The following is a 25612-nucleotide window of genomic DNA, read 5'->3' on the forward strand; positions in this document are numbered from 1 at the left end:
TAGGGATAGAACAGATGTGTGCTGCCCAATTTAGAGAGTCAGGCCATGACATTTCTCTTTTCTGGGTGATTAACTCTTGGGGGTGTGGTCAGCTGCCAAGAGTCTGATCTTTCATTTCTCTGAAGGACATACAGTCTCATGGTTATGAATTTTTCAATAGGAAACTTTTTTTTTGTAAAATAACACCAATTACATCTATGTTCATTAAAAAAAAAAAAAATGATGGATAAATACACCAGAACTTGAATCATGATTCTCTAGGATGATAGAGTAATGAGTGATTTTAATTTTTTCTCCCCCCCATATTTTTGTACCTTTCTGTAATCACAATATTTTAAAAAATTGTAATGACAAAATCTTGAAGTCAGACAAAATTAGATTCTCATTTTTTAAAATAGTCTAGAAATCTTTCAATTTTTTCCATACCTCTCATGACATGAATTCACAGGGAATGGGCTTCTAGCAGCCCAGGATCCTTCCCATGGGTTTTCACATGCTTTTCTGGGTGGAGCAGGCTGGCACTTGAACTCAAGTACCTTTCTCTTTTGGCTTCCTTTTTTCCTGGTCTTTTTCCCCTTCACATATCAGGAAGGGCTCTTAGCTCTTAGAGTGCTTGATATGCTCAATATGAACATTAATTCTGTTGGCAAGAATCTTGCCTTTTGTTTGTTTACAGCAGTGCCAACTGCATGTCAGGTAATAGACTCTTGCAGTTTTACATTGGTAACGTGTAGAGCATTGATGACTTGATGACTTCAATATCACTTTTTTAAAGATTTATTTATTTATTCATACAGAACTGAGGTACAGGCCAGAAGGGCAGGAATGGTGAGAGGATTCACTAGAGAAGAGTGGGGAGCAGAACAGGCTGACTGACAAAGTACACTGCTGAGGGGAGCAGCGGGTGGGTCAGGAGAGGTCTGCCACTATGTGGGTCACCTCCAGGGCTGGGATTGAACTCAAGCTGCAGTGGCTTTTGCTTCTTAGTGCTGTGCTTTTAAAAACCTGCTGCACCACCAGGGAGGGCCCAGTATCACCTTTTTTATAAATTCCCAGGTAAGTATCCAAAATAACAATTCTGTGTTCTCTAAAAGGCTTGAAGAACATACAGTGGATGCCTCCTCAAGATGAAAACTAGGTGTTAATTCTGATTGTGTTATTTCCTGTATAATATACTTCTCAGTCTGTTTCTACAACTAGTGCCTTACATTAAGACATTTAATAAATATTTGTTGAATTAAATCTTCTCACCATAGTATGCTTGCCATTGATTGCCACTATTTCTTTCCATCCCTTAGGGCAGAGTCTGTTTCCTCCCTTGAGCTTGAATTTCAAACAAAGCAGCTTTGGGCAGAGATTTTACCAGCTGTTTTGCTTTCTTTTGACATTGCTGATACTTCTCTCTTCTTTCATTCCAAAAGAACTAGCAACCTGACAGACCACTACTTTACAATGCACTTATAAAATGTTCATAAAATGCACAGATTCCTCAATTAGAGTATGTACTCTAGGAGGACAAAAGACTATGATATTTTACCAAATCCCTAACAGTGTACAAGATTCACTTCAAAATCAGCAGGTATTTAATAATGATTGATTGATAGATTAACTTACCAGGACCTGGGTTCCATGAAACGAATTTAGGCATGTAAGAAATTAGCAAACTTAATTTTAAAAAAGATAGTCTTTCTTGTAGCTAAATAACTATGCCTGGTAAAATACTAATGTGTTCAAAAAATTTCTTTTAAGACTACCTTATGCAAGTTCCCCGATGATAAGACCCTTTGATAATGGTGATGCACAGTAGACGGCTTTGAGAAACCATGATTAAAATCTTTGACATATTTCCCCCTTTTTTTCTTGCCTCAGATTATGGGGGCCTCTTCCTCTAAGACAGTAAGAAGCAAATTTATAAAGAAATTCCTAGTAATTAACTAGTGCTCCTTAGCCGGTGGATGCCCCTCTCCAAGGGAGAGTAGAACAGTTCATTCAGTCATTGTGGTACTTGCTGTCAAGAGTTTGCCCTTGCTTTGAGGCCCTTAAAGGCAAAGAGAGTCCTGCTGGGAAGCGGTGGAAATGCCTCCACATATGTGTGCTATTTCTTTAAAAGAAATTCTAACGGAAGTGATGCTGTAGGGAACATCTGCACTTGGGACTAAGGGGAGAGAGCGAGATGCGCTGCAGCTGGTGGAAGGCCCTGGCAGGCTGAGGCGCTGCTGTCTATTGGGGTTTACTTCTGTCTACATTGAAACATGGCTTGGGAGGGGGCTGGTGGCCTGCTGCCAGCCTCAGTTAGCCTGCCCTTCTCTTTCCTCTTTCCTCCTCAACACCGCCCCCTCCAGCACCCCTCTCTCATGCTTTAAAGTCACATTTCCAGGCCAGACGTAGAATTAATCTCTGGGCACTTCACATTGCTGGCAGCTGAAAGCAGGATGTGGGATCTTTTTTTTTCCCCTCTTTCTCTCTCTGCGTCTTGGCTGACTTTTTTACCTCTCGAAGAATTTGGAAGGCCGTGAGATTCCTCTCCCCCCACCCCCCCAAGTACTGTGGAGTTTTTCAGCACGCTGATCACCCTGCTGCGGCTTCACCCTAATAGACTTCATATGTTGATGCAGTTGACATCAGTATCAAACTATTTTACATGTGATCTGGTGTATTTCCTGAGGAAATCTGCAAGATATTTATTAAGAACTAATAAAATAAACCTCTCCATGAGTTTTTAGGTAGTTTTCAATTTTTCATGTCTCTCTCGTTTCCTCTTATCAATGAGTTTCTATTTTCTCTCTACTCTGACCATCGCAAAAGGAAACAAAAATAAATGTTTTAAACTGTTCCTGAAGGGACAGAGAGAGAATAGTTCTGCCATGATGTATCAGCCGGGACTGTATTTTTAGTGCAGCATTGTAGAAACTAAAAATATCCTGTTATAGTGGATCCTTTTTATAGGTCTGTGTGTGTGTGTGTATGTGTATGTTTATAATGTGCGCACAAGTGCCTTTGTGCATCGGCAGCCGCTCTTCCCATTACAGCTGGACTCCATTAGTCCTTGAAAATTAATGTAATCCCAGTTAAGAAAAAAATTAATTACTCTACCAGAGCTGCATTTTATCCAAAGCTAGTGTTAGCTCCCTAACTGGCAGCTTATTTTGAGAGACTCCAGGGGCCCGTGGAGCTCGGCTTTGGTATCCCAGCATTTGCTGCTGTGTTTTTCTGGTGGAGAGCACTCCTCAGTTCTTTGGGGGTAGACATGTGGCGTGGAGAGAGTAACTGCACACCCTCTGCCTCAGAAAAATGCCCTGTCCAGTCTGGTCATTCCCCTAACGATTATCCACCACAGAGTTAACTCACCTGTCACAGCATGTTTTCTTATCAGTAGTCTTAAAAAAAATAATAATAAACAGTTCTTTGGCAATGGTTGATATTCAGTGTTCTCCAGAGGAGAAATGCTATTTATCAAAGTACAAGACATACTTGGGATTGGCCTCGTAGAGTTCTTCGTGGACAGTTAAGAATGACAGTCACATTTTGTCCTTTGTGTGTAAGGTTGGACTAGTTGGTTTCATACACAATTTTTATTGTAAATGAGTGTGTCAGAGTTGACTGCTGGTTTCTGGTCAGACTTCTCAGCACCAACCCTGGATGAGGAGCTGATTGGCTCAGCGTGTGAGTAACGTTTCCAGCTTTGTAATCAGTGTTCTGGGATGAGGTGCAGGGCACAGCCCAGAATTGTTGCAGGCCGCTTTGCTCTTGTGCAATTGCTGCATTTGTTGTTGTTGTTTTGTTTGTTTTTCCTCTTTGGGGGCCAGGAGTGGGGTGGAAGGACAGAGGGATAGGTGGGAAGGACAGTTGTTTGTTTCCTTACTGATCAGACTCTCCAGGCTCTCTGCTGAGATTCCGGCCAGGATCCATCTGTCTTGGACCACAGTTCTCTTTTTCTGCTGAGCTGGGGCGTGGGCAGCACAGGCTGTGTAACTCGTGACAGGCCTCCCAAAATGCCATGATGGCATGGATTCTCATAGTGCTGTTGAGAACAAAAACAGGGTTAGCGCCCTTTTGTTTCTTTTTGAGTATAGGCTTGGAGGTTTGGCTCTGAACCTCATGTTCTCTTCTGCTGGTGACTTGGTCCTCCCCCACCCCCTTCCATCATCCCCTAGCTGACAACTAGTTGAGCCCTGGGCTTCCTGTACTTGATCCCCAGGCAGTGTAGTTCAGTAAAAGTAGTAATTAGACTTTTTACAAATTTATTTTATTAGTGAAGAGAGTTGGTAGGTAATGGGCTGTAATTCTAAAACAGCCAGTTTGGAGATTAATAAAAAATTTAAAAAGAGCAGTTTTTACCAGAGGCAGTGGGCCTGTTATTCAGGTTCTCTTAGCTGAGCCGAAATCAGAGCCGCGTGGGACCCATGGTGGGCTGTGCTGCTGGGAGGATGCAGAGCCACGGTCCTTGTTGTTACAGTCTGTGCAGTGCCCGTCCTTGAGGGTGTTTTACGCTGGCATTGGAAAAAAGGAAACCTTGTTTTCCAAGAACTCTGCTCTCTCTCAGCTTGATAAGCATTTAAAAATAAAAGCTGCACAATTGAAATTGGCAGTGCATCCTCATTCTTTTGTCTCTCTGTTTATTTTTTTCCCTCATCCCTCAACATGTGTGCTACAGCCCATGGTTATTACACCCTCAAGAATGATGGCCTGGAACTCAGCAAACTTGCACCAAGGTCTGCCTGCCCTGTACTCGGCTGTTTGATGCTGGCTGAAGCGCCAGGGCCCAGCACTGTGAGGCCTGGAGGATCAGCCTCAACAGCTCCATCTGTGGCACATTTCCCTTTTCCCCTAAAGCTGCTGCCTGGAATTTTCAGCTTCTCCAGAATCCCCATTGTCAGCTCAATCTTTCTTGTTAGTTTTTGCAGTTAACCTAATTGATTTGTTTACCTCTGTATGGGAGGAACTCAAAAAGAAAGTGCTTTGGCATTAATCAGGAGCAGTCCTGTCTTTTAAAAGAGTCCTCTGAGCTGAGATTTGATAATGCTGACTTAGGAAGAAGAAAAGCAACTTGTGGGCTGACCACAGTAACGGTCAGGTCCTGGTGTTCCTGGGAATGGACCCTGTTTATGAATTATTAGTGGTATACCTTTTATTCTCTCAAGTATCCCAGTTTAGGAGGTAAATTTTAACATTACACTAGTTTAGAAGAACTTACCAGATAATTAATAATAATAATAATAAGGCCTGTAGTCTTGTCGCAGTGGCTTTGTAAATCAACACCAACGCCTGCCCGAAGCACTGCATGCAGATTCCACTGGAGTTATACACATGTGACTTCAGAAAGAATTGTATCTCTGATTCTGTGAGCCAGGACTGGCCTTCCTGCTTGAGTAGGTTCTAGTAAGCCAACTTTGAAACATCATGTCACTTGTTTTAGCGTTTCTGGTTATCACTGCCTAGTTGATTGAGTCAGAAGCTGGAGGTAGTTTTCGGTAGGGTGTGGTTTCAGGTTTGCAGCCTTCCCAGCCTGATGCCTGTGAAGGGTTGGAGCCTGATGTAACTAAATAGGCTGTTACTTCAGGTTAGTAGTCCTTGTTTTTGCTTGGCTGGTTGGGCTGAACCTGGTATTACTGTTTTCCAAAGAATATTTTTGGTTGAAAACTGAAGGTCAGCAGTTCGCAAGTGTGGAACGTAAAGCCAACTCTGTGGTTTGTCTTGTGCCACTGGGCCAGCAGCACTGCGGCCCTGATCAATTGATCTGCAACAATATGAGACCACGAGCAACAACTGCCAGACAAAACTCCATCTCACCCCATTTCCCTGTCCAGCCTGTGTCTCTGCCCAGATCCCCTTTCTTTTTCCTTGTATGTCTGTCTCACTGTTGGGTTATGTATTTCACTTTTTTGGGTCTATCTTTTTCCATCTCCCTGTCTCTTTCCATAACAGTTTTTAATAATGTTTTAGTTAGTTCCAGCCTTTTCCCTGAATGGATCCCATTGGAAAATGCATTTGAAAGGAAACAGTTATACACTTCCCTTCCTTTGAAACTCTGTTGGCACCTTTTCCAGTGCAGTAAACCATACAACATGTATTTTCAAAGTTTCCAAACACAGACACGCTGGCGTTAAATTTATAAAAAATATTTTATTCAGCTGTATGGTAACTGTGATTTTCAGAGATGCTGATCAGGTTTTAAATTGGTGCTGACTTTCAGAACTCCAACATTTTTTCAAATTTCTGGAGGAAATATTGCCATACTAGCTTTTGGGGAAGTCTCCTTTGTGCCTTGGCCTTTGATTGCAGGTTGGACAGGAGGAGTTGGGACGAGATGTATGCAGATATGGGGTCCCCTAACCACACCCAGTGGAAAGCGGGAAAGTCAATGGATCACTGGAGAATATCGCGTGGCTGTGGTAGGCACAGGGGCAGAAGGCAAATTACTTTCTATTCACAGAAGGTAAATTCTTTGTTTACTTCAGCCAAGACTTGGAGATCAAATAACACCTGTTAGTGTGGTATATTATTTACCTTAAGGTGCCAATGGCTAAAAAGAGTTAATTTGTATTCAAGCAGTGGTAATGTTTCTAGTGTCCATAACTTATTATTTTATTCTTGTTTTTATACATTTTGTCTGGTGACAAAAAAGTAAAATTAAGAAAAAAGTTTGTTATAATCAGACCTATTTGAAGATCATGGATTTGAATTTGGTCCATAAGGACATTGATTCTTCTCAAGGATTCCAGCTGTTTGTTCAGAAGAACCTTGGGAAATGCTCTTGGAAAAAAAAAAAAAAAAAAAACCTTTTAGAAGGGAGTTTCTTCCAAATTGCTCAAGCAGCTGAACTCTGTCTTGGCTCACTTAGGTTTATGAACTACCCATTTCAGCTTTTCTTTGCTTACCAGTCTAACAATGGAACTGCTGTAGGACATTCAGATAGTTTCAGTCATAAGACGGGAGCTGCTGAAGACAATCCAGCAAAGGCTGAGCATCCTGCAGGCCATGTGTCCCACTCAATTCACTTAGTAAGGGCTTGTTAAGCATTTGTTGTATGTTTCATTTCAGTTTTGTTTTTGTTTTTGGGGGTCTGCAGACCTTTCCAGAAATGCTTTCAGTAATCATAACTCTGTATTCTGCCTTCCCCTTCCCTTCGGTCAGTTATGAGGGTCTCTTCCCTTTTTCATTCACCATCCTAAATATCAGCACCTACTTGGCTTTCCCTTCTTCAGTCTTTCCCTATTGGACATTGTAAAATCTCATGACAGCTTTAACTATTACCTCTGTGTGTATCATTCCTGGGATCTCTTTCCTCCCGTCTTTTTTCCTCAGCTGCATTTTTTCTAACTTCTTGTTAGACATTTTCAGCTGGAATCCCGAGCTTACTAAAAACCCTATTTTTAAAAACTTACTAAAAATCCTTTTTCTCATATGTTGAAAGTCAGGTTCCCCAGAAAGCAAACTTTTAAGATGGATATTTGTATCCCCCAGGAAGTTCTTGGGGAAATGCTTCAGTGTTGACCTCTGAGTAGAGGTGAAAGAAGCAGCCTGGGGCAGAGAATAGTTGAGCTGCACTGAGCTATAACTAACCAGTTCTATCAGGAGCTCTGATGCTCAACTAACTCTTTACATAGTAAATGCACCAAAGGGGCTGAATCTTATACCCCCTTCTAACCTTATCAGCCATCAAATGGATGTGTTATCCGTAGGAAGGAGGGGAATAATATTGGAGAGATGCTTTTCTTCAGCTGAGTGGGATCTGCTGAGATCTGCTGCTACCATGCTCCAAAGTTGGAAGAATGAGTGCTTTAGTCCTGGGAAGTGCACCAGATCACCAGGTGGCTCACCAAAACTATCCTTCCTGTGTAGAATATTTCTGTTTTTGCTACCAGTGTCATCCACATACCCAGGCTGTCTCAGCCTCACTATTTCTATTTTTAGGTTGAGGTTTAATCACATAAAACAATAATGTAAGGATTCAAATTTTTAGTTTGATGAATCTTGACATATAATACCAACCCCGTTTTTTTGTTCATTTTTTTTCTTTATATCCAGCATCTTAGGAGTGTTTGAAGATAACATGGACTATCTTGAAAAAGCTTAAACAAGAAAGTAAATACATTATAAGGAACCTGAGGACAAGGATATTGCCAGGTCTGCAGAAGGAACTGGAACCAGGAAAACCTTTCTCTGTTCCTTTGCTTCTTTTGGCATATTGCTTATCACTCTGCCCTATCCCTGCCTCTGGCATGTTGTAATGACTCAGTACATAGTAACTTTAATTGTTATATAATTTTTGTATACATGTGTTTTTACAGAATAATTGAAAATATTTTTAATGGCAGTTTCACTGTATGTATGTTCCTTGATTTATTTAATTATAGGCCTTTATTCATGGACTTTTAGCTTGTTTGCAAGCTTTTCCTGTCTCCACTATGAGGCAGTGAATTTCCTCGTATCATTTCACACATTATTTTACCTCCTACGATACCTTTCAGTTTTCTTTTTGGTATATAATTAACCACATGTGTGAATCTTATTTGGACTTTAACCTTGAGAGTCAATGCATGTCTGATTTTTCTTAGTAAGCTAAATTCTTAGCCAAGGCTTACATGTACTAACTGCTTAGAAATGATGACTATATGAATAAAAGAAATGAGTTGATCCAGCAATAAGTACGCTACTGCTCAGAACAGATCTGTTGACCAGGCACTGTGGTTAAGTGCTTGGGATTTACTGGAGTTTGCACTGAAGAACCTGCCCTTGGTAGGATTTCCAGCCTACTAGGGGAAGCCTGCTGGGTTATAAATCCTTTGTGAGAGCAGCTTCGAGCCACATGCCTGGTGTGGGTTATGGATAGAAATATTTCTATTCCAGAGGAAGGAGACCTATCAGATAGTACTGTACAAGTTTAATGCATGTTGAGTCTTGAAGAAAGGGCTGTAGGAAATGGAGGTAGAAGAATGATCATTCCAGGGCCACAGGAGCAAGTTTGCTATTTTATAAGTTGGCCATTGTCATTCACTCTTGGTATGGGTCCTATTTAAGAAGCAAGGCAATGGTCTCCAAAAACATTTGTTGAATCTTTTGTACCAGGCAGAAGCAGGTCAGTCAGTTTTGTTCTCCGAATGGAGGAAATGTCACCAGCAAAATGAATTGAACTGGTGCTTAAAAACAGTATGTTTGGCAGGAGGTGCTAAATTCCAAAATTATGGAGCTTTGTTCTTTGTACCAGTGTTCAAATACAAATTTAGCTTTTAAATCTCGGTGCTTCATAAAATGCTGTTGTACTTTTTGTTTTAGAAATATCCAAATGTACATAAGTTGATTTTTTACAGTTTAGATAATTTCCCTTTTGTATTCATATATCTCTGTGTGTATATATACATACACACACACACATTAATGTATCATTTGGCTCTTTAAGAACAAGACTCTTCCATAGTGTAAAACTTTCTTAATTATCTGGGTTTTTCTTTAAGATTTTAGAATACTTTAGTACTTAGTCATCAGCTGCACTTACAGTACTTGGCATTTGGGTTTCTCTAACCCTTCATCTCTCCTTAACATGCAGAATGTTATATAAACAGATGTATTACACATCAGGGATCTCTCTGCTTAAAGAAATCCTTTATGGATTCTTTTGAAACAAGAATTATTATCTCATAATCAGTAATTTTTAGACCTAGTTTTAAAGATTTTCTTAAAGCTCTCAATATACCTATCAATATATAAAATATGCCTAAATCTGTTTTTGAAAAAACATTCTTTGATTGTAATATATGTGTATTTTGTACATAATTATCTCGGGCTACTTATATTGGGTACTATTTCTTAGCTATCTTTTTTTTTTAAGTTTTTAAAGATTTTTTTTTTTATGCATACAGAACTGGGATACAGGCCAGAAGTGTGGGGTGGAGGTGGGGGCGAGGATAAGAGCATTCACCAGAGACAGAATGGGGAGCAAAACAGGCAGACTGACTGACATACATTGCTGAGAGGAGCAGTGGGTAGGTCAGGAGAAGACTGCCACACCACATAGGTCACCTCCCTGGCTGGGGATTGAACTTGGACTATAGTGCCTGCGGTAGCTTCATAGTTCTGTGCTTAAACCCATTGCTCCACCAGGGAAAGCCCTCTTGGGTATCTTTTAACAGCATGTAATATAAGGCTATGTGTCATAAGACCTTTTCAAGATTATTGTTTATTTTTAAACACAGTATCCCTTACATAGAGTCCACGTTAAAAACATTATTTTAGAACTCAGTATTGAGAAAAGGTTTGGTTTTCCTGAAGAATGGATGTACTTATTCCTTTTCAATAATGTCAACTATACAGTTGCTGGTGTTTCCTTTTTTGCTTTGACTGCCATGAACCGAGGGAAAGTTAAAAGTTCATTCATGGCCGACTATTAACCCACATGATTGACATACTTCATTTTCCTTTTTCTTGGTTCTGGTCTTCTGCATCTTCTTTAATGTTAATTTATTATAGGTGATTTTGTCATAAATATTTTGTGAAATGAGATAAAAGAAAGGCTGTATTAATTCCTCACAATGCAGCAAAAGCTTATTTCTAGATTAGCTAATGTACATGCCTATCAGGAAGTCTACTTCATTTCTCCTTTACAACCTTGTACAGCTTCCGACACAAGCCACCCCAGAAATGAATCCCATACTATGGGAGCTGCCATTCTTTTCTGTTCCGCTTTTGCCTTTTTTTTTTTTAAGATTTATTTATTTATGCACATAAGAGTTGGGATGCAGGCCAGAGGTACGGGGGTGTGTGTGAGAGGGTTCACCATCGACAGAGTGGGGAGCAGGACAGGTGGATCTTCTGAAATACACTGCTGAGGGGAGCAGTGGCCCAGACAGATGTTTGCTTCACCATGTGGGTCAGCTCCCTGGCTGGGGATCAAACTCATGCTGCAGTGGCTACAGATAGCTTCATAGTGCTGGGTCTTAATCCCTTGTGTTACCAGGAAGGCTCCTCCTCTGCTTTTTGCAAAAGCTTTCCAAAAAGTCTGCCAAGCAATGGATAAACAGAAATTCTGCCCTATAAGATCTACTTATGCTCCTCCAAATGAGATGCTGGAATGGCAGATTCTCTTCTGATCCCCATTCTTTTATTTAAAAAAATTATTTATGTAATTTATTATATTATTATATTCATTATATATTATATAACATTATTTATATATATATATTTTTAAATCGTTCATTTTTGTGCAGTGTTTGCTTTCTCCTCTCAGGTGAATTCCCTCCACTGATTTCGCACGTGCATCATCACCGTGGTCCCTTGTGCTCTCCCCATCCTTATTTTGGTCCTTCTCTCTCCTCTTCCCCTTCAGAATGTCTCTGATTTATAGTTGCCCGTTAATTTTGTTTTGTTTTATTGTTATTATTCCACCCACCCTCCATCCCTTATTTGGTTCCTCTATATTCCTCCTATAAGTGAAACCCTCTGATATTTTTCTTTTTCTTTCTGACATATTTAGCTGAGCATAATCCCTTCTAGCTCCATCCATGTTGCTGGGAGTGGAATGAGTTTACCTTTTTTATTATTTTGTTTTATATATTTTTACATCATTCTTCATTTTTGTACGATATATGCTTCTTCATCTCGACTGTAGTCCCCATGGAATTCCTACCACCACTAGTTCACCCCTGTGCCATCACTGTAGTCCCTTGTGCTCTTCCTGTGTCTGTTTTGATCTTATTCCCCTCTTCCTCCCTGCAGAATGTCTCTGGTTTATAGTTGTCTGTTGGTTTTGGTTTTTTATTTTATTACAATTACTCTTTTTTTCCTAATCCCATATATTTCTCCTAAAAGTGAAACCACCTGGTTGGTATTTTTCTTTTCTTTCTGGCTTATTTCACTGACCATGATCCCTTCCAGCTCCATCCATGTTGCCGCAAATGGCATGAGTTTATCTTTTTTTGATTGCTGAGTAATATTTCTTCATGTATATGTACCACATCTTCTTGATTAATTTTTTGGCATTTGGGTTGCTCCCATACCTTACCAATTGTAAATAGTACTGCAATAAACATAGAGGTGCAGGTGTTCTTTTAAGTAAATGTCTTTTGTGTTCTTTGGGTGGATCTCTAGGAGTGGAATTGCTAGATAATATGGAAGTTCTATTTTTAGCAGTTTGAGAAACCTCCAAACGGCTTTCCATAGTGGTTGGATCAGTTTTCATTTCCAAAGCAGTGTAGAAGAGTTCCTTTTTTCTCTACATCTTCGTCAACATTTGTTGTTGCTAGTTTTTTTTTTTTTTTTTCTTAAGATTTATTTATACAGAACCAGGGTACAGGCCAGAAATGCAGAGGGTGAGACGATTCACCAGAGACAGAGCCGGGAGCAGAACAGGCAGATCAACGAAGTACACTGCTGAGGGGAGCAGCAGGCGGGTCAGGAGAGGTCTGCCACGCCATGTGGATCTCCTCTGGGGTAGGCGGGGATCGAACTCATGCGGAAGTGGCTTAAGCTTCTTAGTGCAGTGCTTTAACCCGCTGCTCCACCAGGGAGGGCCCTAGTTTTGTTTTTTTTTTTTTTAAATATTTATTTATGCTTACAGAACTGGGGTACAGGCCAGAGGTACAGGGGTGATGGGTTCCCCGAGACAGAGTGGGCAGAGAACAGGCAGATTGATGAAGTACACTGCTGAGAGGAGCAGTGGGCAGGTCAGGAGCAGTTTGCCCGGCCATGTGGGTCAGCTCCCTGGCGGGGGATAGAACTTGTGCTGCAGTGGCTTCAGAGAGCCTCATAATGCGGTGCTTTAACCTGTTGCGCCACCAGAGAGAGCCCGCTAGTTTTTTTTTAATATGTGCCATTCTCACCGATGTGAGATGGTATCTCATTGTGGTTTTTATTTGTAGTCATACAAGTTTTTATTTGTAATCATACAAGTGACTAACATTTTTTCATATGCCTGTTGGCTGTCTGCATTTCCTCTTTGGAAAGTGTCTTTTTAGCTCTTCTGTCCATTTTTTGATGGGGTTGTTCACTTTGTTTTTGTTGAGTTTCATCACTCTTTGTAGATCTTTGTGATCAGTCCCTTATCATTAATATCGTATACAAAAATTTTCTCCCAATCAGTGGAATGTCTCTTTGGCTAATTTTCTTTTGCTATACAGATCTTTAGTTTGATGTAGGTCCCAGCTGTTTATCCTTTCCATTACTATCTTTGCTTTTGGCAGTGTGTCTTTAAGGATACATGGACCCTCCCTGGTGGCGCAGCTGGTTAAAGTACAACACTTCTATGAATCTATTCAAAGCCACTGCAGCACTAGTTTGAATCCTGGCCAGGGAGGTGACCCACATGGCGAGGGTCAGTCTGCCTGTTCTGGTTCCTACTCTCTCTGATGAATGCTCTCACCACCCCGCACCTCTGGCCTGTCCGACAGTTCTTGTATGCATAAATAAATAAACCTTGAAAATAAAGATGCTGCTGAAGTATATGTCATGTAATGTCTCGCCAGTGTTTTCTTCTATATATTTTATGATTTCAGGTCTTATTTCTAATTCTTTAAAACATTTTGAATTTGTTTTTGTGCATGGTTTGTGGTATTAGTCTAGCTGCTGCTGCTGCTTTTTTTTTTTTTTTTTTGCATGTAGCATCCCAGTTCTCCCAGCACCATTTATCTGTTCAGTTGCATATTCTTTGCTCCTTTACCAAAGTTCAGTTGGCTTTATTTCTGGGTTTTCTTTTAGATTCCATTGGGATGTGTGTCTGTTCTTGTTAAACAATACCATTCAGTTTTGATTACTATGAATTTGTAATATAGTTTGAAGTCTGGGAATGTGATACCTTCATTCCTTTCCTTTTTATTCAGGAGCGCCTTGGCTATTTGAGGTTTTTTTGTGGCTCCCATATGAATTTCATCATATCTTTTTTAATTGTTGAATAGTATTCCATTGTATATATATGCACATCTTGATCCAGTCATCTATTTTGGGGCCTTGGGCTGTTTCCAGATCGTAGCTATTATAGTGCTACAACTAATATAGGAGTGCAGGTATCCTTTTAATTAATGTTTTTGTGTCCTTTGTGTAGATCTCTAGGAGTGGAACTGCTGGGTTATATGGTAGCTCATTTTTAGTAGCTTGAGGAATGATACCTGTTCTTTTTAAGATTCATTTATTTGTGCATAGAAGAACTGGGGGACAGACCAGAGGTATGTGTGGGGGATTGAAGGGATTCGCCAGGGACAGAGTGGGGAGCAGAACAGACAGATTGATGTATACTGCTGAGGGAAGCAGCAGGAGAGACAGAAGAGGTCTGCTGTGCTATGTGGTCTCCTTGGCTGGGAATTGGATTGAATTCCGCTGTAGTGGCTGGGTGTAGCTTAGTAGTGCTGTGCTTTAACCCCTACACCACCAGGGAGGGCCCTGATCCCTATTCTTGAAGGACTTAATAATGCTGACATCAGCTGCTCTTGCCCAAGAGGGTACATGTATTTGAATTAACACTGGAATCAGGCAGGAAATTCTAAAATACTAATCTGGGGACACAACTAAGATGAAAATAACCACTACGGGTTGACTAGTATACACTTGCTTTCTTGTCCCTTCTCCTTCTTTTCCTCTCTCCCTCCTTTCTAATCTTCCTTCCTAGGAAACTTATAGAAGTACCTTTTTTTTTTTTTTTAAATTGTACACCTATTTCCTATTAAGAGATAAGCATTCATTTTGGAAGTGTTTTCTTTTTTCCCTTGTTTAGAGAGTAGAAATAGTTTGCTGTCAGTCTTGCCAAGATGTATCTTAAAGTCCCAGGATGTTACTTGGCCCTAAAGCTCCATTATAGATAAGGAGAAAGGACCTGGCTATTCTCAGGAGAGAATCTAAAACTTCTGGAAATCATTTTCTCACCTTCAGAAGGTAGCAGTTACGTTATAATGCTATAAAGAACTTTGGAATTAACCAGATCAAGGATTTGAATTCTCCACTCAGCCATTTATTAGCTATGTGTGAACTTGATGAAGATAGTTAACTTACCCTCTCTGAGGCTTACTTTTCCATATCTTTAAATAGGGGATATCATGTCAGTTTGCAGGGGTTTTGTGTGGGACAAATAAGTAAACATATATGAAACCTTGAACTGGGCCTTGGCATATTCTGGGTACTTAGTAGATGTCCAGTTTCTTTATCAAATTAGGCTTTAAGTTATGAACCCTTAAAATCTGAAGTGTAGAGTCAAAACAAAGACCTTTCAAATGTCATTCCTGTTTTTAAAAAGGTATTTCTCCCCCTTCAGTCTTTCTCTCCATTTCTTTGTTTTACAAAGAGCTTTTAACTTTAATTTTGTTTTTAAGTAATTGTATGGTTCGTCCTTTTGTTCCTAAGTAGTCTTCCATTGTGTGGATATACCACAATTTATTTATGCATTTCCTTATTAATGGTTTTCCCTAGTTTTGCACTATTATGAATAAAACTGCTGTGAACATTCAAGTGTAAGTCTTTACGTGGATATATACTTTCATTTCTCTTAAATGCCTAGCAGTGGTATAGCGAAGTCTCTTGGTAAATAAATGCATTTTAACTTTTTAAGAAACTTCTTTACTACATCATTTTATATTTCCAAAGCAGTGTTAAGAGTTCCAGCGACACTTGTTATTGTCTGTCTGTGTTTTTAATTCTAGCCAACGTAGTGGTTATGGAGTGGTATTTGTGAATTTGATTTATATTTCCCTAATGATTAACAATGTTCACCTTTTCATGTTACTTATTTGCCATTTATTTTTCTTCTTTGCTTGTTTTTAGAGTTTAATATTAAATCAAAAGGATTTTTCAAACATTCTAGATATGAGTCCTCCTTAGATACCTGTTTCACAAATATTTTCTCCCTGGGAGAAAATATTTTGGGTAACTTTCCCCCTCATTTTTGTCTTTGAAAAGCAAGTATTTTTTATTTTGATGAAGCCTATTTTTTAGTGTTTGATTTTTATTTACAGATTTATTGGCTAGTGGGCAGCTTAACATGTGTTGCATCTGATGCTGCCAACTTAAAAAAATACATAATAATCCATCTGATTACCATTTTATAATGTATACAAATATGTGATCATTATGTTTTATACCTGAAACTAAAATAAAAATGTGTATGAATTGTTTCAATTTTTAAAATACCATTTTATTAATGACCCCAAGCAGTGCACCATTGAAATGCACAATTTTATTTATGAAAAGCGTGCGAAGACTCATGCTTTAAGCAACTTTTTTCTATCTGCCCTTGTTTGAAGAATGCACATACCATTGGTTTGAGATTTATACCTTTACTTATTTCTTGAGCAGTAAAAACGTGTTTAAACAGCTCAGTTAGCTTCTACAATTCGTTCTTCTTTTCATCTTTCTTCACTTTCTCATCACCTTCACTTTGTATTGCTTGACATGGATTTTACTGAACCGATGAGTCATAGCCTTGATGATGACGTTCTTTGCTTCGCTTCAGTTCTTTAGACTGTTCTGTCTTCAGTGAACTTTCCCTTATTTTCTTATTTTTCTTTTGATTGCCCCTAGCAGTTTCTTATTGCGAGTAGACAAGGAGCCACACATCAAGTCACCTTTCACAGCTCAAGGTAGGCAGCACGAGATGAGGTGCTGCATCTGTGCAGAGAAACCAACTAATAAAGAAAATGTCCCCCAAACGTAAATTCTGTATAAGTGGGAAATTTTCCATAATCCTATGACATATGTTACTGGCTTTTGTTCGTTTACTTTTATTTGTTGCTTTAAGTTTTTTATTTTGAAATATAGATTCATAGGAAGTTTAAAAAAGAATATACTGAGAGACCCTATACATTCTTCATCTCACCTTTCCCAGTGCTAGCATCTTGTATAACTTTAGTACAGTATCAGTCCTGTGAAATTAACATTGTCAGGATCTACAGGCCTCATTCAGAATTTGCTGGTTATACAGTTCATTGTGTGTGTGTTCCAAGCAATTTTATTGCACAAATAGTAATTATTACCACAATCAAGATACAGAACTGTTCCAACACTACAAACCTCTTTATGCTACTCCTTTAAAGAGCCATTCCTGCTCCCTACCATTTTCACCATTATAATTACATTATTTTAAGAATGAAGTATAAGTGAAATCATATAGTATTTAACCATTTGAAACTGTCATTTTTCCAACAAGCATGGTCTATTCCAATTATTGCATATATCATTAGTTCATTTAATTGCTGAATGGTATTCTACAGTGTGGATATTCAGCAAATTAACTGTTTACCCATTGAAGGACACTTGGGTTTTTTCTAGCTTTATACTATTTTGAATAAATCTGCTGTGAATGTTTGTGTACAGGCCTTCATGCAAATAAAAGTTTTCATTTCTCTGGGATAAATACTCAGGAGTGAAAATGCTGGGTCATATGATAAGTATCATTTTAGTTTTAGAAGAAACTGGAACTTTCCAGAGTGGCTGGGCAATTTTATATTGCCATCAACTATATATATGTATGATTTAGTTTTTCTTCATCCTCACCACCTTTTTGGTGTTATTAATTTTAGTTTTATACACACACATATATACATAGGTTGTTTATATGCTCTTACACACACACACTATAAAATGCTCTTAGTTACTATTTCTGATTAAAGTAGAATCATATCCATTAATGCTAGGATTCACAAATGAGAGCAGGTGTGCCTTCTGTTACAAGCAGTGATCATTTCTTGATACTAATTTTCAAGAAGGTGGTGTCTTGAAATATCTCTTGTGTCCCCCCATATATATAAATAAATTTTAAGGCAAGAATTCACTCGTTAATTTTCCAGTGCAGTGTGCAAACAGTGAATGTATCAGAGAACTTTCTCTTCTAGGTTTTGTTTGCCCTTTTTACACCTTGTTCAGTTAGGTGACTTCTGGATGTTGTTGATGAAAAAATGTGCAGGAGTGGGAGGGGGTGTGTACAGATTTAGGGAAGGGGGGGTCATGTGGGAATATGTAATTAATTTTTATACTTTCCCCAGTAAACCATCGACCCTTTTTATGATGTCATGAGGGATTCCTTAATTTTGCAGCTGCTTCCTGATTACGTCAGAGAGGAGCCTCTCACCCCACAGCCTGGAGCTGCACTCATACAAGAATTGGAAACAAATGAAGTGCTGAATATCTAATGGCTTCCACAGGGAGAGCCAGTTCAGACTTCCCAGGCCTCCTTATACAAGGTCTTCCTCGAGTATTTCTGACCCCCTGAAGTGTCTTTGTTCTGGAAAGGCAGAACTGGCTCAGAGCCAAATGGGTGGGAGCTTGGGGGGCTCTTTGATACTTACCTCCTCCCTCCAGGTGTTCTGTAATCCCAAATTTCTGCCCCTTTCCTGGATCTCATTTGGTGGTGTTACAGCCTTCTTGTGGTTTAGGATCTTCTGGAACCTGCCTAGGTGATCAGTGAGAGCCCTTGACTTGTTCCAGTTCATCTCTTCCCTTCCTCACATCATCTGCACCTTTTCATGAATTTCTCTGCAGCATTTCTCACCTCCCTGCACTCCATTCATACACCTTCCATTTCTCTTATAAGGAGGATGTTATATTTATTTCATACTAAAAAGTTTATGAAGTGCTCTATTTCCCTTAATTCAAGCAAGCTCATGCCTTTTTAGCTTCCCAGTTGGTCTCCCTCCCTATCCTAATGTGTTCTAAATGCTTTGATTAGTTTAATCTTCATAAAATACTTCTGCTTTGTTCATAAACCTTGAGCCAGTGTTGCCTTTTCCAGTCAAGTCTCTGTTTTTTGCAGTGGCACTGTAGACCCTGTGCTTTGTGGTCCCTATTGTATATTTGGTGATCCAGTCTAGAGCGCGTCATTTGGGAACATTCCTGATGTGTCCCTCTCTGCATTTCTCCTTGGCACACTCAGTGATTCCCAATTCCTTAAGCAGTTCTCTCTCCCTTGAAACCTTCTCTGATATATATTAGTTGGAAATGATTTCCTTTCCCTCCTGTGACAGAAAGCATTTTAATTTCATCTTCCTTATGGCATGTAATATTGTCATGAATTATAGTTGTTTGCTTATCCATGTATTTGTCCTGTCCTGTGTATCACATTATCATCTTCTCACAGAAAGGATCCTATTTTCTTGTATAGACTCCATAATTGGGCACCCAGATAAATATATTTAGAATAAATATTTTTGGAGAAGTTACTTTGTTAGGGGGCTGGGATTTCTTTGCCTTCCCACATCTACCTGCTCAATGAAATTTGACAGTCCTAAAAAGTGTAAAGGGGATGGCTGGCTTGACAGAGGGGACTCTTGAAGAAGCAGTACCTTCCATGTTCCTCTTTCATCTTTTGGCTGTGCCAAGAGATGACTACCATTGTACATAAATAATTTGCTTGGGTGTATTGATGCCTGATTATTCTGACTCATTCATTCTTCTCTTCAGGAAATAAAATGTTGCCCTGATGGCAAGGACATCTCCGCTTTTGCACTGGGAGTTTGTGTGACTCCTGTCAGTGACTGCCCCCTCCACCTCTTATTCAGCCAGCCACTGCCATAAGAAACTCTCTCGCACGAGTAACAGCAGCTATAGATGCTTGCTCTGCCCACTTCCTGTAGTCAGAGAGGTTTTGGTGAACTCCTCAGGATCTGTGCCAACCCTGTCTGACTAGTGACTGACTCATGAGAAAAACAGCCTTATGTCTGAAAGATAAGAACCAACAAATCACCTCCAGGTGGTGTTAGTTTGGAGGTGACTGACCATTTCCTTTCTTTGGGAGGGAATCAGTAAATAAGTGGTCTTGGCTGCATTTTTCTCTAGTTATTAGTGAAGCAACAGAGCAAATAGTTGGTTCTCTTCTGCTGTAATGACTAGTAGACCCAATGAATCCCTTCTGCTGCTGTCAGGGTATCAGACTTATGTGTCATCCATCCTGTATCTTCCCTTCATTACTCTTCTCATTCTCTTGCCAGGAAGCTGGCTGTGTGCACAAGGGGAACTCTGCTTGTCCCATTGCTGCCAGATTTTTCTGTGACCAGCCAAACCTCATTCCTACTGATGCTGGTTTCCTCCAAAGCTCTCCCTGACCCAGAAGTTGATCAGAAGCAATGGTTCTGAACTGCTGTCCCTTGGCTGGGCTTTTAGAGGACCAGACAGGTGGGCCTTCCTTTCTTTCCCTCCCCTTCCCTCCCCACCCCTCCTGCCTCACTCCCATTTCCTGCAGGAGGATGCTTTGCCATCCTGGAGCCGTCAAGCACAGCTTTGCTTTGGCAGCACCCTAGCGCACACACTGGTGGGAGAGGGGACGTGTTTATCACTTTTCCTGGAGATTATCTGTTTAAGCACTTCTCTGACAGTTACAATAACAAGGGCAGTGTGTTGTGTTTCCCAGCAGAAGGACACTTGCTGTTGAAAGATGTATAGCACTAATTAGAAATACATAACATCCGGCCACATGGCAGCCTTCTCCCGGCCGCTCCATTTCCTGATTTCATACAACTTTGACGACAGTTGGTTTATGTTTTCCATGAATATGTTCTCAGAAAAATGAGAAAGTCTCCCTGTTACATAGGAGTGAGGAGACTACTTCTGCAAGAGTAGGTATTTGGCCATAGGAATAGTGGGAGTTATGGTCACCTGTCTACCTGATTGCCTGTGGGAAAAGGGAGAACCAAATTCAGCAAACTTCAGGTGACTTTCTTGGTAAGAAATAATTTCTGTCTGACTCCCTTAGCTAAAACCATCCCCCTAAATCCTGGAGCAAGCCTGCTTTTGGAAAGAAGGGGAAAGGCTGTTTCACATTGTTAATGAGTTCCTCAGCTCATGTCAGGCTCCCAGTACCTGACACAAAGCCAGAGGAACCCAGGCAAATACCAAGACAAACAATGCTTTTTCCTTCCCCACCCAGACCACTTGTTAGCCTGGTCCCGCCCAACTGTAGGGCTATCTATGGGCATTCTTCAGCAGCTAGTTTCCTAGATCTGGACCCAAAATGGGTAGACTTTGAGAATCTGGGTGCTGTTTCTTATCCATTTGTATAAGAGCAAATACTTTTCTCCAGGAGTGGCACTTCATGGCTTCTAACTCATAGAAGCTTAAGTGAGCTGAAGCGCATTCCTGAAGATACCATAGCTTTATTGTATTTCTCAATGGAGACAGAAGTTACCATCGTTACTTGGATTTAAAAAAAAATTTTTTTAATCAACTTAAAGGTCCAGGGGTTGCACAGACTCTGTATTGTAACTGTGTTCTCCACAATCCCCAGCACTGGGTCAAGCATATGACAGAGGCCCAGTATGTGCTTATGGTAACACCAAACTATGAGGAGAGGCAGGTCATCCTCAAAGCACTTCATATAAATGGTGACTCAGAGGACTGTCCCCAGATATTCTATGACATCGCAGCCTGCTTGATCAGAGCAGAACAGCTTGCTGGCTTGTACATCCCCATCACTTGGACCACATACCCAGCAGGGAGAGTTACCAAGCCCTTCTTGGGAAGTGGGGAGAGTGAAGGGTTGGAACGCCATAACCATGGCCAAGAAAAGAGCAGCTGTGCAACTACCTTCCGGCTACTGCTCTCAGAGCCCTTCCAGACCTACAGCAGACAGGGTCCAGTTGTTGCTGCGCTCGTGGTCCCCAGACCTGATTGCAGGAGGCTTGCAGAAGAAGCCAACCTGTACTTCCCAGTGGCCACAGATGTCGTCGTTCTTAAGCAGTTCATTTTACCCCTTAAACTATGAGCTCACAAACTCTTAGAAGTAGTCTCATGTGATACTACCATTTGTCATAAAAATAAGAAGTAGACTTGGTGAAAGTAATTTCCCTCTGTCCCATCCTGTCCTGTGCTTCTTGACATGCCAGTCTCTTGGAGCTGAGACATCCCACTCACCAGCCTCTCAGTGCCTTCTGTGCAAATAGCTTCTGCATAAGATACTTAGTGTTAACTCCTAGGATGCGGCCTTCACCAGTGTCCTGCCTTCACTTCCCTCTTGACTTACTCTCCCACTTTAGCTTTTGTTGCTAACTGTAAGACAGGCTATTGGTAGTGTCGGCAGGGTCCAGGGCTGAGCTAAGGCAGTAAAGACACTTCTGTGACCTACTCAGAGGGGTAGAAGGGAGAAATTAGCAACTTTTCATAGAATGGCTTACAGATCTTCCCCTTGCCCTTGGCGTTTGGATGTTGGTTTTTTGGTCTCTCTAAGGAGTTTAGGGCTTTACCAGAAGAAGAATGAGAGTGGTGATCTATTCTAATCACATGGATTGTTACCACTTCCTACTGCCTCCCACAGTTGAATCGGGACTAGTGGGCATCTGGAAATATGGTGGGAAAGCCACAATAGAAGACTTGCTACCCTGATGCTATTCATGAGTTGGGAGCTTCCTAGCAGCAGCCTGCCCTTCGTACTCCCAGGGCTTTCTAAAGTGGTTTGGGGCTGACTTTGTATACTCCAGTCATGTTTGTTCCTGTGGCAAAGACAGTTAGAAATAACTGTGGTTGTGTAGCATCTCCTAGAGTAAAGCTTTAATTAGGTCCATTGACAAGACTAATGTCAGTGAGGAAGAGGGTTCCCCCCTTTGGCTATTGAGGTTAAAATGTAGGCATGGACAGAGATCAAACATGTGGCTAATTATCCTTTTGACACTTGGAGAGTCTAAGAGTTCTTCTGGGTTTTGAAGGGAATTAACAGATTAGCCGCTGCCAGAGTGAGTGAGCTTCGCCCTTGATTCTATCCCGAGTGTGTGTAGCTTCTGCTCTCTACCTCCTCTGCAGGTTAGACTACTGCCTTGTGTTTGGCACTGATGTGTCTCAGGCATGGTTGAGGTGGCTATCAGGGAGTACCACTGACAAAGACTAGGTGCAGGTAGTGTTTTGGGGGTATATATATAACTCCTGCCAAAGAATAGTTCTGGCCACTGCTCCTTGCACTGACCTGTAGCCAGAAGGAAGCTAGCCAGGCTGAGAAAGTAAGGGAGAGAATGCTAGTACTAGGAGCCAGATTTATTTTTTAGCCATAGGGGAAAGAAATTTGTGACAATTAAAAGCTAACACTAGTTAAGTGCTTTTTATGTGCCCTGCATTATTCTTTATAAAATTAGCTCAGTCAATGAAAATAGCTTATTCATAAATGTCATGTATGTTCTCTGAAGAGGAAGAACACAGAGAAGTAAGGATGAAAGGAAAGGTTGATGATTCCAAAACATAACTTTTAAATTTGTATTCTTCTGATCTTAAGTGATAGTTGAATTCCTGCTGTCTATACATTAGAGAGGCTGTGTTCATTAAATATAAGTTCATGTTACCGTAGCTTAACATCATCAGTAGCCAAACCGAAGACAGAGAGCTTACAACTCCAGCTCTAACTGTCCACGTTAGGATAACCGGTGCTGGAGAAGTAATAGGATATAGAATTTATTCAAGTCGCCCCTATAATGACATTATTGGGCACTTACCCATATCCAAGCATCATGGTAAGTGCTTCGTGAGCATTATTTTAGTTAACCTTACAACCTTACCCTTGAGAGAGGGAATACTACTACCCCCAGTCGCAGGTGAGGACTACCTGAGTAATGTGACCTAGTAATACAGGGAAGAGTATCCCCAGGGTGATGATGGAGTTCCATTTGCCTCTCCTCAGACTGCTTCTCAGAGGAATGTCGTTCTGTGATCCAGGAGCAAGCTGCAGCCCTTGGCTTGGCCATGTTTTCTCTCCTAGTGCAGCGGTGCACCTACTTGCTGAAGGAATCTGCCAAAGGTAAGCCGGCGAGAAGCGCTCTGGCTGGTGGGCTTTCTAGCTGCCTGGGTCCTGTCCAGACAAGACTCAGCATGCCAGGCTGCTTTCTCAGTGTCTTCTCTCTACTGTCTAGTCTTCCTTTTCCAAATGTCCTCTCTTCCTTTGCTCACCTAACTAGTCCCATCTCTTTGCAGTCTGGATAATTCTGTTGTCTTCCCCCCTTCTCGTGGAACAACTCCTCCCTCTTTTCTACTTTAGTAGTTAGGATTTTCACTGTACCTATGAAATGTGTGTTCCTGCAACTTTTAAAAACCAGAAAAATGAGTTTCCCTTTTTGTTCATAAATGATGTTTTGGTCCCACCCACATCCCTCTTTGCCTGGTATCTTACGGGTGCAATATGGCTGCTTATCAGGGGCTCACTGGATCAGAGCAGGGGGCATTTTTAGCTCTTGGGGTGAGCAATGTCCCATATCCTTTAAGGGTGCCCTTAAAATTCCAAGCTTGGAATTCTGAGCAGTATAAGGTATGGCTACAGGTTTTCAGCTCCTGGGTTAGTCCTGGTGAATAGTCCCCTTTGTTGCTCCCCTCCCCCATCAGCTTTGTGAATTCCTCCAGCTTCTAGAAGGCCTTTTTCTTTTTGTGGAAGGGAGGGTAGAAATAAATTTTGTTTTGAAACAATTTCAAATTTATGGAAAAGTTAGAAGAATAATAAAAAGGACTCTTGCATACCCTTCACCCTGACTCCCTGATTGTTGACATATTACTGTATTTGCATTCATTTGGTCACACACACACCTATGCTTATTTTTTTTCTCAGCCATTTGATTGTAAGTTGCAGACATGATAATAATCCTGCAAATACTTGTCAATGTATTTTCTAATAACAAGGACATTCTTTTATATGACAGGATAGTTATCAAAATCAGAAAACCAACATTGGTAAAGTATTATTGAGTCTACAGATCTTACTTAGTTTGTATCATATGTCTTAAAAACGAAAAAGGTTTTTGTAGTCTTGGATCCAATTTAGGCTCATATGTTGCCTTTAGATAGGATGTCTTTTTAGTTCCCTGTAACCTGGAGTGGCTTCTCAGTCTTTCTCTATCCTTTATAACTTTGGCATTTTTTAAGGGTATAAGCTGACTTATTTGCAGAATGTCCTGCAATTTGGGTTTTGCTGTTTCCTCATGATCAGATTCAGTTCACACTGTTTTGGCAAGATTCACATGCCATCTTAGTACTGAGCTGGAAGAAAACAGTAGTGACTTCAGTCAGGCCACAGGTGAAGCAGAAGCAGCTGCTGCGGGGGCAAACCCAGTGCACTGGTTCTCTCTTTGTCCTACTTTTCAGAATCCTCTTAGGTGCTGGCGCTTGTCCTTCGCTTCTGGGCCCAGCTTTCCTGTGGACTTGGTCTCCCTTCCCTAAGAGCTTGCTGCCGTCCCAGCGTCCCAGGCCTGATTCGGGGGCCACAGCAGACATAGGCCCAGTTTTCACCCTTTGCCTCTGCAGCTCAGCTGTCCTCTCTCGAGGACGAGGATGACCAAGATGACATCAAGGTGTCGTCCTTCGTGCCGGACCTGAAGGAACTGCTTCCCAGTGTGAAAGTCTGGTCAGATTGGATGCTCGGCTACCCAGACACCTGGAATCCTCCACCCACATCTCTGGACCTGCCCTCACAGTGAGTTAGCCTTTTCATTCTTGTGGCACTGCCAACCATGGCCTGCCTGTGTGCCCACAGCTCCTCTCCTAGTCACTCTTCCTTGTTCTCACCCACACCTATTTATTTCTCTTGCTTCCTCATTTGAACTTTGGTTTTCCCCTTCCTTCACACCTTTCTTGTCTCCTAACATTTTGGGTTATTTTTGCCTATTCTCTGATCTACTCCTTTTCCTCTACTCTCAGTCTCTTTTTTTCTCACTACTTAGTTTGTTGTTCTCTTTTGTTCTTTGTCCTT

The 25612-nt window shown here is 40.8% G+C and overlaps 1 protein-coding gene across 1 annotated transcript in view; it reads left to right on the plus strand.

Moving 5' to 3' along the window:
• SMG6 (SMG6 nonsense mediated mRNA decay factor) overlaps positions 1 to 25612 on the plus strand; it is a 207773-nt gene that overhangs the window by 73451 nt on the left and 108710 nt on the right. Inside the window, exons 11-12 of the mRNA XM_004684788.2 lie at positions 23561 to 23677; positions 25168 to 25336. Coding sequence (XP_004684845.1) covers positions 23561 to 23677; positions 25168 to 25336 — 286 coding nt within the window. The remainder of the gene's footprint in view (positions 1 to 23560; positions 23678 to 25167; positions 25337 to 25612) is intronic.

This window comes from Condylura cristata, unplaced genomic scaffold (genome assembly GCF_000260355.1).
Source record: "Condylura cristata isolate star-nosed mole 26May11 unplaced genomic scaffold, ConCri1.0 scaffold00017, whole genome shotgun sequence".
NCBI lineage: Eukaryota > Metazoa > Chordata > Mammalia > Eulipotyphla > Talpidae > Condylura > Condylura cristata.